This window comes from Salvelinus namaycush, chromosome 21 (genome assembly GCF_016432855.1).
Source record: "Salvelinus namaycush isolate Seneca chromosome 21, SaNama_1.0, whole genome shotgun sequence".
Taxonomy (NCBI): Eukaryota; Metazoa; Chordata; class Actinopteri; order Salmoniformes; family Salmonidae; genus Salvelinus; species Salvelinus namaycush.
Window position 1 is genome coordinate 26,250,625 of NC_052327.1, and position 18,203 is coordinate 26,268,827.

General features: G+C 46.1%; 1 protein-coding gene across 1 annotated transcript; it reads right to left on the reverse strand.

Annotated features, from left to right (window-relative positions):
* Positions 1-11,477: 11,477 nt before the first annotated feature.
* Positions 11,478-14,196, reverse strand: zgc:158868 (uncharacterized protein LOC791147 homolog). Its single transcript, XM_039018109.1, has 6 exons — positions 13,988-14,196; positions 13,601-13,655; positions 12,733-12,947; positions 12,288-12,455; positions 12,039-12,149; positions 11,478-11,777 (listed from the first exon to the last, which is right to left on the reverse strand). The coding sequence occupies exons 1-6, from the start codon at positions 14,126-14,128 to the stop codon at positions 11,664-11,666; spliced, it is 804 nt and encodes a 267-aa protein (XP_038874037.1). The 5' UTR covers positions 14,129-14,196; the 3' UTR covers positions 11,478-11,663.
* Positions 14,197-18,203: the final 4,007 nt, after the last annotated feature.

An 18,203-nucleotide genomic window follows, 5' to 3' on the forward strand; every position in this document is an offset into this window, starting at 1 on the left:
AGGCAGGCAGGCGGGTACAAAGTCCAGAAACAGGCAAGGGTCAAAACCGTGAGGACTAGAAAAAGGAGAATGCCAAAAGCTGGAAAACGGGAAAAACGCTGGTTGATTTGGAAGCATACAAGACAAACTGGCACAGAGAGACAGGAAACACAAGGATAAATACACTGGGAAAAATAAGTGACACCTGGGGGGGGGGGGGGGGGGGGTCGAGACAATCACAAGGACAGGTGAAACAGATCAGGGTGTGACAGTACCCCCCCAGGGACGACACCTGGCGTCCTACCTGGGCGCATACCTGGCTGACCGGGGTGTCGGCGGTGGAAATTGGCGGTGAAAGCCGGGTTCAAGAACCCCTGCCACGTGGTCAAACCTTCAGGAGGCATCTCACCGTATACGCTGGCTACCAATAACCCAGGGGGGAGGGATGGGCCTGGAGACAGAAGACAAAGGACAGTGAGACACAGGGTTAATCCTAGACACATGGAAGGTAGGGTGAATACGGAGGGTACGGGGTAACACAAGACGGACAGCAGTGGCACTTAGGACTTCGGAGATGGGAAAAGGACCAATGAACCGGGGAGACAGCTTGCGGGACTCTCCCCGAAGGGGCAGATCCCGAGTTGAAAGCCATACCTTCTGCCCAATGCGGTAGCGGGGAGCAGGGGTCTGGTGCCGGTCCGCTTGTCGACAATACCTGCAGTTGGTCTTGAGAATAGCTGCCCTGGCTCTTCTCCAGGTACGTCAACAGCGGCGGACAAACATCTGGGCCAAGGGTATGCTGACCGCCTGCTCTTGTTCAGGGAAGAGTGGAGGCTGATACCCCATGGAGCACTTGAAAGGGGAGAGTCCAGTGGCAGAATTGGGAAGAGAACTGGCATACTCCACACATACCAGTTGACGGCTCCAGGTAGTGGGGTTAGTTGAGACCAGGCACCTTAAGGTGGTCTCCAGGTCTTGGTTGGCTCGCTCCGACTGACTGTTAGTTTGGGGATGGAATCCGGAATGACAGGCTGGCAGACGACCCAATAAGGGTGCAGAATGCCTTGCAGAACTGAGACAAGAACTGAGGACCCCGATCGGAGACCATGTCTACCGGGAGTCCATGGATCCGGAAGACATGCTGCACCATATGCTGGTCTGTCTCCTTAGCAGAAGGTAGTTTGGGGAGAGGGATGAAATGGGCGGCCTTGGAGAACCGGTCGACTACCGTTAGAATGACAGTGTTGCCATCAGACAGAGGGAGCCCAGTGACAAAGTCCAGAGATATATGAGACCAGGGACGATGAGGAACCGGTAGTAGCTGCAGGAGGCCAGAAGGAGCTTGCCGTGGAGTCTTGTTTTGAGCACACACAGTGCATGCGGTGATGAAGGCATCAGGGACCATTTTGGGCCACCATAAACGTTGTCGAAGGAAGGCTAGTGTACGACTGGACCCTGGATGACAGGTCAGCCTGGAGGAATGATCCCATTCTAGGACCCGGGACCAGACTGGGTTAGGGACAAACAGCCGGTTAGCCGGGCCCCCTTCAGGTCCAGGTTGGGAGCGTTTTGCCTCGCGAACCAGGTTCTCAATACCCCAATCCACAGTGGCAGCAATGCATGAGGTAGGGAGAATGGTTTTGGAAGTCGAGGGTGTGGCAGAGGAACTGTATAGGCGGGAGAGAGCATAAGTCTTCACATTTTTAGACCCAGGACGGTAGGAAATGGTAGTTGAATCTGGTAAACAGGAGGGCCCACGGGTCTGCCTTGAGTTGAGGCACTTGGCTGAACGGAGATATTCCAAGTTATAGTTGGTCCAGACCAGGAATGGCTGTTCTGCTCCTTCCAGCCAGTGACTCCACTCCTCCAACACCATCTTCACCGCCAGGAGTTCTCAGTTGCCAACATCGTAGTTCCTTTTAGCAGGATTGAGACGATGGGATAGGAAGGCACAGGGATGAAGCTTCTGGTTCTGGGAAGATCGCTGGGACAGGATGGCCCCCACTCCAACACCCGAAGCATCCACTTCCACCACAAATTGACGCGAGGGGTCCAGATGGATGAGGATGGGTGCTGTTGTGAACCAATGCTTCAGGTCCACAAAGGCTTTGTCGACAGCTGGAGACCATTTGAACGGTACCTTGGGGGAGGTGAGTGCCGAGAGGGGGGCCGCCAGGGTGCTGTAATCCCGAATTAAACGGCAGTAGAAGTTTGCAAACCCAAGAAACCGTTGCAACTGCACCCTGGACGTTGGTTGAGGCCAATCCACCACTGCTTCCACCTTTCCAGGATCCGTCTGAACATTGCCTTCAGCAATGACATATCCCAGAAAGGAGATTGTAGAGCGGTGGAACTCACACTTCTCAGCTTTCACAAACAATTGGTTCTCCAGGAGGCGCTGAAGGACCTGTCTGACATGGAGTACATGTTCTTGGGCAGATCGGAGGAAAAAAACAGGATGTTGTCCAGGTAGACGAACACAAACCGGTTTAGCATGTCCCGAAGCACATCATTGACCAAAGCCTAAGTCTAAATGGCATGACCTGGTACTCATAATGTCTACTGGCTGTGTTGAAGGCTGTCTTTCACTCATCCCCCTCGCGTATCCGAATCAGGTGGTAGGCATTCCGAAGGTCCAACTTGGAAAACATCGTAGCCGAGGAAAGGTAGGGGGGGGGTAACGATTTTTGACAGTGATATAATTAAGTTCCTGGTAGTCAATGCACGGGCGCACATATCCAAAATGGCGTAGCAGTCAGACGTCTTTGTCTTTGTCTTGTCTCGTCCCATGTATATCTTTTTCTTCACATTCTTTTTAATATTTTTCCTAAACCTCAACTTCAAAATACTCTCCTGCAACCCGCTTCACCCAATGTGGTGTGTATCTGTTTTTTTCTAAAGTATTTCTATTTACCTCCGAACTGGATTACCTCAACTGAAGCTAGCTAGCTAACTACCAGCTATCAACTATCAGTCGGCTAACCTTTAAATCGGAAAGCTCTCGCCAGTTCGTACAACGCGTTTCAAACCAGAGCATACCGGACTTATTTTTCTCTCCATATCCCTGGATTCCTACCGCAAACTCTGAACCCTACCATCTGGATCATGGCAGCTAGCTAACCGCAACCCGGGTTGACTACTCCTGGCTAACGTTCCCATCCCGGAGCAAGCACCAACTAGCCTGGGGCTAGCCCATGCTAGACCAATCTCCCGGTTAGGGCTTCTGGGCTACTTCTGAAGCCCACTCCTCGGCTACAATATCCGGACCCCTTCTACTGCCGGTACGGGGCACGGAACCCCGCCGATCCTTCACGACTGGAATACCGACATAATCTGCCCGAGGATCCCAACAGGCCCCTCAGGCGTGACGTCCCCTGAAGGCCCATTCTGCTAACCGCGGCCTGCTAGCTATCTATAGCATATTGGACTGTTAGCTGATCCACCGGCCAGTTTCTTGGACCACTATACCCATTTTGCCAATTGGACTTGGACCCTTCTGCTACTTGGAACCCTACTAGTTCCACAACTGGTCTATCGACGTCACCGCACGAGGAGGCAAAAAAAAAATACTTTCCCCCCATCGCGACGTCCCTCTAAGGCACTTATGCTAGCTTGCTAGCCCCGGCCTGCTAACTGCTAGCTTGCTAGCACTGGCCTGCTAACTGTCTGAATCGCCGTGTCCCCAGCCAGCCCAAACCACTCACTGGACCCATATAATCACTTGGCTACGCATGCCTCTCTCTAATATCAATATGCCTTGTCCATTACTGTCCTGGTTACTGTCTTATTTCACTGTAGAGCCTATAGCCCTGCTCAATATGCCTTAACCAACCATGTTGTTCCACCTCCCACATATGCGATGACATCATCTGGTTTAAACGTCTCTAGAAACTATATCTCTCTCTTCATTACTCAATGCCTAGGTTTACCGCCAATGTACTCTCTTCCTTCCTACCATACCTTTGTCTGTACATTATGCCTTGAATCTATGCTATCGTGCCCAGAAACCTGCTCCCTTTACAAACTGTTTCGAACGTGCTAGACGGCCAGTTCTAATAGCCTTTAGCCGTACCCTTATCCTACTTCTCCTCTGTTCCTCTGGTGATGTAGAGGTTAATCCAGGACCTGCAGTGCCTAGCTCCACTCCTACTCCCGTGTGGCTCAGTTGGTAGAGCATGGCGCTTGCAACGCCAGGGTTGTGGGTTCAATTCCCACGGGGGGACCAGGGTTCAATTCCCACGGGGGGACCAGGATGAATATGTATGAACTTTCCAATTTGTAAGTCGCTCTGGATAAGAGCGTCTGCTAAATGACTTAAATGTAAATGTACTCCCCAGGTGTCTCATTTGTTGACTTCTGTAACCATAACAGCCTTGGTTACATGCTTGTTAACATTAGAACCCTACTCCCTACGTTTGTTTTATTCACTGCTTTAGCACATTCTGCCAACCCGGATGTCTTAGCCGTGTCTGAATCCTGGCTTAGGAAAACCACCAAAAACCCTGACATTTAACATTTTCCGCCAAGATAGAACTGCCAAAGGGGGCGGTGTTGCAATCTACTGCAGAGATAGCCTGCAGAGTTCTATCTTACTATCCAGGTCTGTACCAAAACAATTCAAGCTTCTACTTCTAAAAATGCACCTTTCCAGAAACAAGTCTCTCACTGTTGCCGCTTGCTATAGACCACCATCTGCCCCAGCTGTGCCCTGGACACCATATGTGAATTGATTGCTCCCCATCTATCTTCTGAGCTCGTGCTGCTAGGTGACCTAAACTGGGACATGCTTAACACCCCGGCCATCCTACAATCTAAGCTTGATGTCCTCAATCTCACACAAATTATCAATGAACCTACCAGGTACAACCCTAAATCCGTAAACACGGGCACTCTCATAGATATCATCCTAACTAACTCGCCCTCCAAATACACCTCTGCTGTTTTCAACCAAGGTCTCAGCAATCACTGCCTCATTGCCTGCATCCGTAATGGGTCTGCGGTCAAACGACCACCCCTCATCACTGTCAAACACTCCCTAAAACACTTCTGCGAACAGGCCTTTCTAATTGACCTGGCCGGGGTATCCTGGAATGACATTGACCTCATCCCGTCAGTAGAGGATGCCTGGTTATTCTGTAAAAGTCCCTTCCTCACCATCTTAAATAAGCATGCTTCATTCAAAAAAAATTGTACTAGGAATAGATATAGCCCTTGGTTCACTCCAGACCTGTCTGCACTTGATCAGCACAAAAACATCCTGTGGCGTTCTGCATTAGCATCGACTAGCCCCAGTGATATGCAACTTTTTAGGGAAGTTAGGAACCAATATACACAGGCAGTTAGGAAAGCTAAGGCTAGCTTTTTCAAACAGAAATTTGCATCCTGTCATACAAACTCAAAAAAGTTCTGGGACACTGTAAAGTCCATGGAGAATAAGAGCACCTCCTCCCAGCTGCCCACTGCACTGAGGCTAGGAAACACTGTCACTACCGATAAATCCACAATAATTGAGAATTTCAATAAGCATTTTTCTACGGCTGGCCATGCTTTCCACCTGGTTACCCCTACCCCGGTCAACAGCCCTGCGCTCCCCACAGCAACTCCCCCAAACCTCCCCCACTTCTGCTTCATCCAAATAGCTGATGTTCTGAAAGAGCTGCAAAATCTGGACCCCTACAAATCAGCCGGGCTAGACAATCTGGACCCTCTCTTTCTAAAATTATCTGCCGAAATTATTGCAACCCCTATTACTAGCTCTCTTTCGTATCGTCTGAGATTCCCATAGATTGGAAAGCTACCGCGGTCATCCCCCTCTTCAAAGGGGGAGACACTCTAGACCCAAACTGCTACAGACTATCTATTCTACCCTGCCTTTCTAAGGTCTTTGAAAGCCAAGTAAACAAACAGATTACCGACCATTTCGAATCTCACCGTACCTTCTCCGCTATGCAATCTGGTTTCAGAGCTGGTCATGGGTGCACCTCAGCCACGCTCAAGGTCCTAAACGATATCATAACCGCCATCGATAAGAGACATTACTGTGCAGCCGTATTCATCGACCTGGCTAAGGCTTTCGACTCCGTCAATCACAACATTCTTATTGGCAGACTCAACAGCCTTGGTTTCACAAATGATTGCCTTGCTAGGTTCACCAACTACTTCTCCGATAGAGTTCAGTATGTCAAATCGGAGGGCCTGTTGTCCGGACCTCTGGCAGTCTCTATGGGGGTGCCACAGGGTTCAATTCTCGGGCCGACTCTCTTCTCTGTATACATCAATGTATACAGCTCTCGCTGCTGGTGACTCTTTGATCCACCGCTACGCAGACGACACCATTCTGTATACCTCTGGCCCTTCGTTGGACACTGTGTTAACTAACCTCCAGATGAGCTTCAATGCCATACAACTCTCCTTCCGTGGCCTCCAACTGCTCTTAAATGCAAGTAAAACTAAATGCATGCTCTTCAACCGATCGCTGCCCGCACCTGCCCGCCCGTCCAGCATCACTACTCTGGACGGCTCTGACTTAGAATATGTGGACAACTACAAATACCTAGGTGCCTGGTTAGACTGTAAACTCTCCTTTCAGACTCATATTAAACATCTCCAATACAAAATTAAACCTATTTCGCAACAAAGCATCCTTCACTCATGCTGCCAAACATACCCTCGTAAAACTGACCATCCTACCGATCCTCGACTTCGGGGATGCCATTTACAAAATAGCCTCCAACACTCTACTCAACAAATTGGATGCAGTCTATCACAGTGCCATCCGCTTTTTCACCAAAGACCCATATACTACCCACCACTGCGACCTGTACGCTCTCGTTGGCTGGCCCTCGCTTCATACTCGTCGCCAAACCCACTGGCTCCAGGTCATCTACAAGTTTCTGCTAGGTAAAGCCCCGCCTTATCTCAGCTCACTGGTCACCATAGCAGCACCCACGCGTAGCACGTGTTCCAGCAGGTATGTCTCACTTGTCACCCCCAAAGCCAATTTCTCCTTTGGCCGCCTCTCCTTCCAGTTCTCTGCTGCCAATGACTGGAACGAACTGCAAAAATCTCTGAAGCTGGAGACTCTTACCTCCCTCACTAGCTTTAAGCACCAGCTGTCAGAGCAGCTCACAGATCACTGTACCTATACATAGCTCATCTATAAATAGCCCATCCAATCTACACTATCCCCGTACTGTATTTATTTATCTTGCTCCTTTGCACCCCATTATCTCAACTTGCACATTCATCTTCTGCACATCCTACCATTCCAGGATTTAATTGCTATTGTAATTACTTTGCCACCATGGCCTATTTATTGCCTTACCTCTCTTATCCTACCTCATTTGCACATGCTGTATATAGATTTTTCTACTGTATTATTGATTGTATGTTTGTTTATTCCATGTGTAACTATGTGTTGTTGTATGTGTCGAACTGCTTTGCTTTATCTTGGCCAGGTCGCAGTTGCAAATGAGAACTTGTTCTCAACTAGCCTACCTGGTTAAATAAAGGTGAAATAAAAAATAATTTAAAAAAAGGGTCTTGTCCTTCTTCTCCACAAAGAAAAACCCTGCGCCGGCAGGATATGCAGAAGTACGGACGGCCCCAGTGGCCAGAGACTCCTCTATGTACTCCTCCATAGCTTTGGTCTCTGGTCCGGACAGAGAATACAACCGGACCCGAGGTGGTGTAGTGCCTGGGAGAAGGTCAATGGCACAATCATAAGGACGGTGCGGAGGAAGGGAAGTAGCACATGCCTTACTGAACACTTCCAGGAGGTCATGGTATTCAGTAGGAATAGCAGAGACATCCACAGTCCTGCTAACATCCTGAGGAGGACGACATGGGGAAGACTGTGCTGCTTGAAGGCAGTGGGAATGGGAAAAAGGACTCCAACCCAGGATGGAGCTTGTGGTCCAGTCAATCACAGGATTGTGTTTTTGTAGCCAGGAAAATCCCAACACAACCGGAACATGGGGAGATGCAATGAGGATGAACTGTATATTACCAGAAACCCGTAATTGAACGGCACAGTACTATGAGTGACTTCCCCTATAGAGCGGCCGTCCAGTGTCTTAGCATCCATGGGAACAGAGAGAGGCTGAGTGGGAATACCAAGCTCCGATGCAATAGTGGCATCCATAAAACTTTCATCAGCCCCAGAGTCAATGAGCACTCGGAGAGACTTAGATTGGTCTCCCCACAGCACAAGAGCAAAAAGGGGTGTGCGGGTGATGGGAATTAGGGAACTCCCAGTCTGACTCACCATAGTACTGGTACCCACTAGAGACAGGGGTTTCCTGATAGGGCAGGTAGCTATAAAATGTCCTGCCCCTCCACAGTACAGACAACAGTTACTATTCATCCTCCATGAGCGCTCCCAAACTGATAGCCTAGTTCTTCCCAACTGCATAGGCTCAGGAGTATCCAACTCACCCGTCGTCGATTCACGAGAGATCTCGGGTGACTTCGACTGCTCTAGGAAGAGCTGCCTTTGGAAACTTCCGGATTCCATAGGAGGTGAACGCGCCATATCGGGTGCACGAGTGTGCCCGAGACTAGACCTCCTCTCACTCTTGCTTTCCCTTAGGCGTCCTTCAATTTTAATCGTTAAGGCGATAAGAGAGTTGAGGTCCACCGGCAGTTCCCGAGCAGCTAGCTCATCCTTTACCTCCTCAGATAATCCGTGCAGAAATGTATCAAAAAGAGACTCCGGATTCCAGGCACTCTTGGCGGGCAACATGTGAAAGTCCACCGTGTAGTCTGCCACACTACGAGAGTTTTGACGTAAGTCAAGCAGTTTGCAGGCCGCCTTTCACCCGGATACCGGCAACTCAAACTTCTCACCTCTGCCATGAATTCCTCCAAATGACCGCAAATGGCATATTGTTGTTCCCAAACTGCCGTAGCCCAGGCGAGCGCCCTTCCCTACATTAGCGTAATTATATACACTTTCTTCGATCAGTCTGAAGAAAACGAAGTTGGCTGTAGCTCAAAAATAAGCGATCATTGAGAAAGAAAACCCCGGCAGGTACCACGATTCCCCGAATATTGCTCTGGGGGTGGTAAGCGGCGTTCACGGGGAGTCGGGATAGGCTGTACAAACTCACCACAGATAGGTTGAAAAAAAATTCAGAGGTGGCAAATTATTCAGAGGTTCAGAGATTTTTCAGAGGTGGCAGACAGTCTCTGAGCTAACTCCCTGATTTGCTCCATAATAGCCTTTAAACCATTGTCGTGGTGTTCTGTCAAGGAACTGAGCCTTTCCAAAAGGCCCTGTAGCAACTCCTGATGTCTTCCAATGGTGGCTCCCTGCAGGGAGACAGTTTGGCGGAGCTGGTCCAAATCTGCTGGGTCTGTCATGGCCAGTTCGTACTATCAAGGCACAAGGCAAGGAAATCATGTTCTGATGCTGAGGCAGTTATGAAACAAGTGTTCTTTCCTTCTCAGGAAGGCCAAGTCTGAATATTTTATGTATGTTACCACTGATAACCTGAATGACCCTAGAAAATTTTGGAAGGCTATTAAGTCTATGTCTGGTAACAGTAATGTTAATGAATTACCGTCATGTGTTTTGAAGGACTCATTTGCTGTATATGACAAAACTGAAATGCTGAATTGTTTCAATGAGCACTTTGTATCATCTGGTAGGCTGTTTGATTCAATGTCCTCTGTCTCTGTGCAACCCTGTGTGGATGAACCAGTGAGAGCTGGTCAAACTTTTAGCTTTTTGCCATTCTCGGTGCAGGTGGTACATAAAGCCCTGAAATCTTTAGATCAGAGAAAGCCTGCAGGTCCTGATCTTTTGGATCCCTGCTTTTTAAATCTGTCAGCTGACTTCATAGCTGAACCACTTACATATCTGTTCAATCTAACCCTGGAAGGTAATGAAATTCCAAAGATCTGGAAATCAGCATTTGTCCTACCACTTTCAAAGGGGGAGATTCAACTCTTTTAAATAATTATAGGCCAATCTCAAAGCTGTCACCCCTAGTGAAAATACTTGAAACCCTTCTGAGTGAACAGCTAAAAGAGTTTTTATTTACTAACTCTATTTTATCAATGTACCAATCGGGCTTCAGGAAGAAGCATAGCACAATTACAGCAGCCATGAAGGTTTTAAATGATATCACTGAAGCCCTTGACAAAAAACAGCACTGTCTCACTTTTTATTGATCTCTCTAAGGCTTTTGATACAGTTCATCATGCTATACTAAGGCAGAGATTGTTGAGTGTAGGTCTTTCAGAGCATGCAGTTGCATGGTTTGGTTTGGTTTGCAGTTGCATGGTTTGCTAACTATCTGTCAGATAGAACTCAGTGCACTCAGAACTCAGTGCACCAGTCTCAACGTCAACAGTGAAGAAGCGACTCCGGGATACTGGCCTTCTAGGCAGAGTTGCAAAGAAAAAGCCATATCTCAGACTGGCCAATAAAAATAAAAGATGGGCAAAAGAACACAGAAGACACTGGACAGAGGAACTCTACCTAGAAGGCCAGCATCCCGGAGTCGCCTCTTCACTGTTGACGTTGAGACTGGTGTTTTGCGGGTACTATTTAATGAAGCTGCCAGTTGAGGACTTGTGAGGCGTCTGTTTCTCAAACTAGACACTCTAATGTACTTGTCCTCTTGCTCAGTTGTGCACCGGGGCCTCCCACTCCTCTTTCTATTCTGGTTAGAGACAGTTTGCGCTGTTCTGTGAAGGGAGTAGTACCCAGTGTAACAGTATAACTTTAGTCCGTCCCCTCGCCCCGACCCGGGCGCGAACCAGGTACCCTCTGCACACATCAACAACAGTCACCCACGAAGCATCGTTACCCATCGCTCCACAAAAGCTTGCAGAGCAAGGGGAACCACTACTTCAAGGTCTCAAAGCGAGTGACGCAACCGATTGAAACGCTATTAGCGCGCACCACCGCTAACTAGCTAGCCATTTCACATCCGTTACACCAGCGTTGTACACAGCGTTGTACGAGGAGTAGGGGTGTCGATAAATCAACATAAAAACATGTTTAAAAAATAATAATAAAGCAAATGGGTCAATCTGCGTCACCTCTTTATGTTTCCATCATCTGTCTTTCACCCATCCCCACTGGGCACACACTCGTTGAATCAACGTTGTTTCCACGTCATTTCAATGACATTATGTTGAATCAACGTGGAATAGATGTTGAATTGACCGGTGGGTCCTTCCATATTTTCCTCTGTTTTTCTTTTCATTCTGCCACTGATCTGCTGTAATAGAGTGATGCCCATCATAGGGACAGTTGCAGGAAAACACTCACATCTATTTCCATTACGCTCAACTTTAGGATGGCTCATCATTTTGCCCATTAGTTTAACCGTTCTTATATAGTCATAACGAGTGCTATCTTTTGGATAAGTCCGACAAAGTAAAGTGACAAGTTATTGTATGAACAAATTATATGATAAATGCTGTTGGCACATTTTGTTTTGTGTCCCGAATAATGACAAGCTGTTTTTAGAGGATTACAAATGATCAATGAGAGTCTTGCAGTCAGTTTACTGAGTTAAGAAATTGAATCAGAATGAAAAATGAAACTACAGATTACAGACTCGCCTTTAGGAAGACAAAACATTATTCAGTCATACTAAGAGATTTTTTCACAGAACTCAGAAGTCTAAGTCTATTGGTCCCAGAGACTGGACCATTGGCCTGGAACATCACCATGGGATACCATTCCCTTCCCAGTCCAGAAGGCTGCCATTGTGCTTCTCTGTGAGGGTTGACATCACATGCAGAATGCCTTTGGCACTGTCCTCAGTCTTCACCGGTGCCTGTCGACCAGAAACCCACCACAGACAAACAGTTTTAGATCTCTGCCATTCTGCTATGACTCTAGTCCTACCTTATTCTACACTTATAAACAAATATGTAATTATCATAATGAGTTTTGCTACTTCAGAGCAATGTGCAGTGCATTGTGTAGAATGCCGTTGTGGACTTTTAAGCTTAATAGTTTTATTTTACAGATACATGCAAAAGCACTCTTGATATAATTAATGAAAACCAATATTTTTATCCCCCCCGTTACTCACATGTGGTCCTCCCATGTCAGTTTTCACCCAGCCAGGGTGAATGGCCATGACCAGAATCCCATCCCTCTGGAAGTCCTCTGCCAGGCAACATGTCAGCATGTTCAGTGCTGCCTAGTGGAGAATAGGACAACAGAAATCATTTTATCCACATCTTCGTTATTCAGCATGGAATCAATAGAAACTGTTCCACTATCAGCCAGAAGAGTGTTAAGGATCACATTAGAAGTAGGCCTACTGATGGTAGCATACCTTGCTGGCCCTGTAAGGATACATAGGGGCCATGGAGAAAGTCTCAGGACACTTCTCAACTGAGGACAGCAGAGTGGAGATGTTGATGATGGCTGCCCTGCTACAGGACATCCCTGTTGTCACAGGACCTGATTGGTCAGCTGCCTTCTGCAGGTATGACCTGAACTCCTGCAAGAAAGGACAGATGAAGATGTAATTTTCTTAATCTCAGTGTCAATACATCAAAGATCTGGATCTTGTAACTTTTTCATACACCTTTGCCCTTTAGGAATTGATCCCCCAAATAATGTGTAGCATGTATTCATTGAGAGATTTATAGAGAGCATATAACTCAAAGTACAACATAACAACATTCCTGAGAAGGGAGTAAGTAAACAATGAAACAGTAAGACAAAAGCCTAGTCTTCTGAAGCACTTCATGTAATAGTGCATGTACAGTATCGACCTTAGCGATGAGCATGGGTCCCACTGCGTTGGTGACAAACAAATCCACCATCTCCTTCTTTCCCGTCACTGCCAGTGTGCCAGGGTGGTTATTCCCGTTGTTCATGGCAGGGCCATTAATGGCAGCGTTGTTAATGATCAGATTCAGGCTGCCGTCAATCAGTTTATCACCGACTACCCTGGAGGCCTCGGATATACTGACTGGGTCTGCAACGTCTGTCAACACAAATTTTTTGAAATGTAGAAGTTTAGGAAGGAAGTATAGCTCACTCAGCTCTTGTTGTCACCCTATAAGAAATACATTTTTTGCACAAAGTTGTCTCTTGTGTTATCTCTGTGTGTAAGGGGTGCGTAACTGGCGGCAGGGAAGTCAGGCGCAGGAGAGCAAAACTGGGTAATCAACAGAGCAGTTTTATTCATAAAACCACCGGAAACCAGAACAACAAACAAATGGGTACAAAACCCGTAGCGCACCAGAGAAAACGTGCACATGCACTTACAATAAACAATTCCGCACAAAGACATGGGGGGAACAGAGGGTTAAATACACAACATGTAATGAGGGAAATGAGACCAGGTGTGTGGGAAGACAAGACAAAACAAAAGGAAAAGGAAAAGTGGATCGATGATGGCTAGAAGACCGGCGACGCCGATCGCCGAGCACCCCCCGAACAAGGAGAGGAACCGACTTCGGCGGAAGTCGTGACACTGTGTATTTTTATGGCAGGTCACAATATGCAAAATATAAGCCTCAACATGGGACATTTGGGCTATTGGACTTTTTCTTTTACAACATGTTCATGGCAATTGCAATAGAGGTAAAATTCGTTTTTGTGTTTTTATAAAGCCAAAGTAGCAGAAACCCTTACCCAATCTCAGAATAGTGAGCAGTTGGGGATGCCTCTGCGCCAGCTCCTTCAGTGCCTTGAAGCAGGAGCAAATGTGTTGGGTCAGGGCAGGCTAAATTCTAGGATCCTGATTCACTCCGACAATTTCCAGAGAGAATTAAGTGGATATACAAAGTCACGTGCTAATGAATCTTTCCAATTCAAATACACAACAAATGTACAGTACTTAATAATGAGAGAATCTACGTATTATATTTAACTCAAATAGCTTGCTACATAAAACAGAAACCATGCTCAGTTTTCTATTGTTGCCAACCTCTACATACTCTGTGCCATGCATTAGGCTGCTCTGGAGCTCTCTGATACTTTGCTACTTTCTGTGAACTGGCCTTAGAGGCTGTGGACTACCTGAGCTCCATATAGATCTCGACACGCGGCAAAGATCTGGGCTGGAGCACTGGTGGACTCTGCCAGCTGACGGACTAGCTCTAGACCGATTCCCCGGTTAGACCCTGTCACCAGAACACTGCCTCCTATCCTAGCCGCCATAGTCGCTGTCTGCCTATTGAATGAACTTATCCCACACTGACACTGTCCTTATGATTATGTGTAATGTATGTGCGGGGGGAACAGTATTTAGAGTTCATAGTTCATCTTCACCTATGTTAATGTTTAATCTGTATGGGCTGCACCTTAGTACCAGCGTCATCCCATTTCACAAATAATGCCCTGCACACTCACTATTCAGCAAGCATTTGGACAACAGACTCCTTAGGGCAAGACCAGTAGGAAACGAAAGACGGACAATTACCAGGAAAACCGTAGTTGTGAAATACATACAATATTTATTTTATACTGAACAAAAATAGAAACACAAAATGTGTTGGTCCCATGTTTCATGAGCTGAAACAAAAGATCCCAGAAATGTTCCAAAGATGTTCCATACGCACAAAAATGTTCCATCTCAAATTGTGTGCAAAAATGTGTTTACATCCCTGTTAGTGAGCATTTCTCCTTTGCCAAGATAATCCATCCACCTGACAGGTGTGGCATATCAAGAAGCTGATTAAACAGCATGATCATGACACAGGTGCACCTTGTGCTGGGGACAATAAAAGGCCACTCTAAAATGTGCAGTTTTGTCACACAACACAATGCAACAGATGTCTGAAGTTTTGAGGGAGCCTGCAATTGGCATGCTGACTGCTGGAATGTCCACCAGATTTGTTGCCAGATAATTTAATGTTTCTTTCTCTAGCATAAGCCGCCTCCAACGTCATTTTAGAGAATTTGGCAGTAAGTCCAACCGGCCTCACAACCGCAGACCTTGTGTAACCACTCCAGCCCAGGACCTCCACATCCGGCTTTTTCACCTGCGGGATCGTCTGAGACCAGCCACCCAAACAGCTGATGAAACCGAGGACTGTTTCTGTCTGTAATAAAGCCCTTTGGTGGGTAAAAACTCATTCTGATTGGCTGGGCCTGGCTCCCAAGTGGGTGGGCCTATGCCCTTCCAGGCCCACCCATGGCTGTGCTCCTGCCCAGTCGTGTGAAATCCATAGATTAGGACCTTATTGACTGATTTCCTTATATGAACTGTAACTCAGTAAAATTGTTGAAATTGTTGCATGTTGTGTTTCTATTTTTGTTCATTGCATTATCTCCACAAAGTGTTATGAGTTACCCATAGTTCAGAGCAAAGGCATACTATAGGTATGCTACCACTTGCAACATAATTTACAGTATATCCCTAATACATTGTATATGTGGTGGATAGGAAATGTGGTAGACTTATTATTATTATTAAAAGTAATCTGAAATCTACATTATTTCATTCTTCAATCACCCACTATTTAAACGTTCAATTATATAAATATTTAAATGATGAACATTGAGATATACAGTAAATAAATGGATCTGAAATTGCATCTATTTTGACCAGTGGCTCTGGGACATTAAACATAGCAGAACTATGGGTAGCACGACACCTGACGAATACAATTGGTAAGAAGACGGGCCAGTAATATCTGCAAGACATGTTGTAGTCGTAATTAGATACCTTTTCCCTTTCACAATCTCTCTCTCTCTCTGTGAGGGATAGTGAGTGCTGATATCAGATAAGAAACTTTCACATGACTTCATAACTTTATTGGAAAAACAAGGCCATTGTAAACACACACGCGCATACACGCATACACCACACGCAAACACACACATACACACACGTGCGCACACCAAGGTTATTAATGTTTTGTGATTTAAAATGATGTTTAATTTGTATCATTTTTTTCGTTTTTTTTTCAGACTTCATTCACAATTTTTTATTTAGTTTCGGTTTGATAAAAAAACATTCAATTTCATTTTATATTATTTAGTTTCAGTTTTAGTGTTTGGGACAGAAAGTAGCCTATGCATGGGAGGCTAGGAGCTATTTATGTGTTGTATACCGGTAGTTTCTTTGGGGGGGTAGTCCCTTCTTGACACTGGGGGGCAGTAAAACATAAGGTAATGGGCCAGGACCATAGACTTGGCTAGAAATAACATCTCTGTATATGTGTCATGATGGTGTCTGTGAGAGGATGGGCAGCGCCATTAGGCCATCTCCATCTTGAAATAGTAAATGTTATTTTTCACAAGTAAAATTCATTGGCTGATCGCTTTTGTCACGACTCCAACCGGGTCATCATGTCATGGAAACCAGGTCATCAGGAGGGATTAGCCAATGAAGTTGGTAGTCCCGCCCAGTTGACTAAATCAAAATGGTGAAAGTCCTCAATGGCGCTGCCCATGCTAATACAGGCTTTTGTCCAATAGAGGACTCCATACAACTGGCCAGGACATGGTTAGGTTTACATTATAAATTAATCCTTATGTGACTTGGATTTAAAGAATAAGCACCTAGACTGGTGCAAGATATATGGAGGAAGAAAACTCTCTTGCCCATGTTTACCCCAATCCAATGCTTTTTCTTTGACTTTAGTAGTACATGTAAGAAGAACCAAGTACCTTTACCTTTATCTGACAGAAAGAGAGAGAGAAAAATCATGGCACATTTGACATGTTATGTAATATTAAACATGTATCACTGACTAACCCCTTCAAATAGGGTTAATAGAAACAGCTGCAACAACAGCAAAAACATAAGCAATACAAAATGTCTTCACAAAACTATCAGTTCACAGCCAGCTCATTTGCGTGTGTGTATGTGTGTGCACGTGCGCCAAGGTTATTATAGTAAACAAAAACTGAAACTAAAATACAAACAACAATTTGAAAAACTATTTTGTAAACTGAAATAAAAATAAAAACATTTGAAAAGCTAAAACTATACTGAAACTATTATCTTTGACTGCTAAACTAACTAAAATAAAAACCAAATAAATTTGTTTTTGTTTTTTTCTTCTAAACTTTGGGAAAAAAATAAAATGGGGTTTTCAAGCTTCTGAATCTGGCGGGTATATGCTGGCAGTAGATGCCGATGTTTCAAATAGGCTTATCTTGTGCATTCCTATCACTAGCGATCACTAGCTAACAGGGAAGAAATCTGAGGGTGAGCATGAAGCCTAACTGGGCCAAGCTAGAACAGCTTGTGAAGTTGCTGGAGCCATTCGCGATCCACACCAACCAACTTCAAACTGATAGCCAGTCGCTGTCTGATGTGGTGCCGTGCCTTCTCAACCTTGAGGCAGACTTGCAGTCAACTACTGTTGCAAAACAGTTGACACAGGTCCTCCTGAAGTCACTGCGTGAGTACTTCGCATGCATACTGAATCCTCAGGCAGCCAACTTTGATCTAACCCCTGCGCAGCTTACCTGATGGACCCAAGTGGGTCTCTGGCACATCCTTCAACAGAAATGGAGCCGCTGATGAGGGAGGCAAGTCTTTTGTACTTCAGCAAATCAGAAAGTACACTTGTGGAGCAGCAGGACCCCAGGAAGATGCCAACACGATGAATCCAGCAAGCATCTTGACCACAGTACTTCAGAAATATAGCTTTCTCGCAAGATTGTGTCTGAGGTCACTGTCTAGCCGGAGGGTCAACAATAAGGAGGCCTGCGTCTTGTGATCATAGGGTCTGTGTATTTATGTACTGCTGGACCAAATCGGAGAGATAGATAGGAGCAAGCCCATGTAATGCTTTGTAAGTTAGCAGGTAAACCTTGAAACCAACCCTAGCCTTAACAGGAAGACAGTGTAGAGAGGCTAGCACTGAAGCAATATGATCACATTTTTTGGTTCTAGTCAAGATTCTAGCAGCCGTGTTCAGCACTAACTGAAGCTCTGAGACCATGTCTCAGGACTACCTGACCTGATGACTCCCTGCTGTCCCCAGTCCACCTGGTCGTGCTGCTGCTCCAGTTTCAAACTTTTCTGCCTGCAGCTATGGAACCCTGACCAGTTCACCGGATGTGCTACTTTGTCCCGGAACTGCTGTTTTCGACTCTCTCCCTACCGCACCTGCTGTCTTACTGAATTCTCGGCTATGAAAAGCCAGCTGACATTTAACCTGAGGTGCTGACCCTCTACAACCACTGTGATTATTATTATTAGACCCTGCTGGTCATCTATGAACATTTGAACATCTTGGCCATGTACTGTTATAATCTCCACCGGGCATAGCCA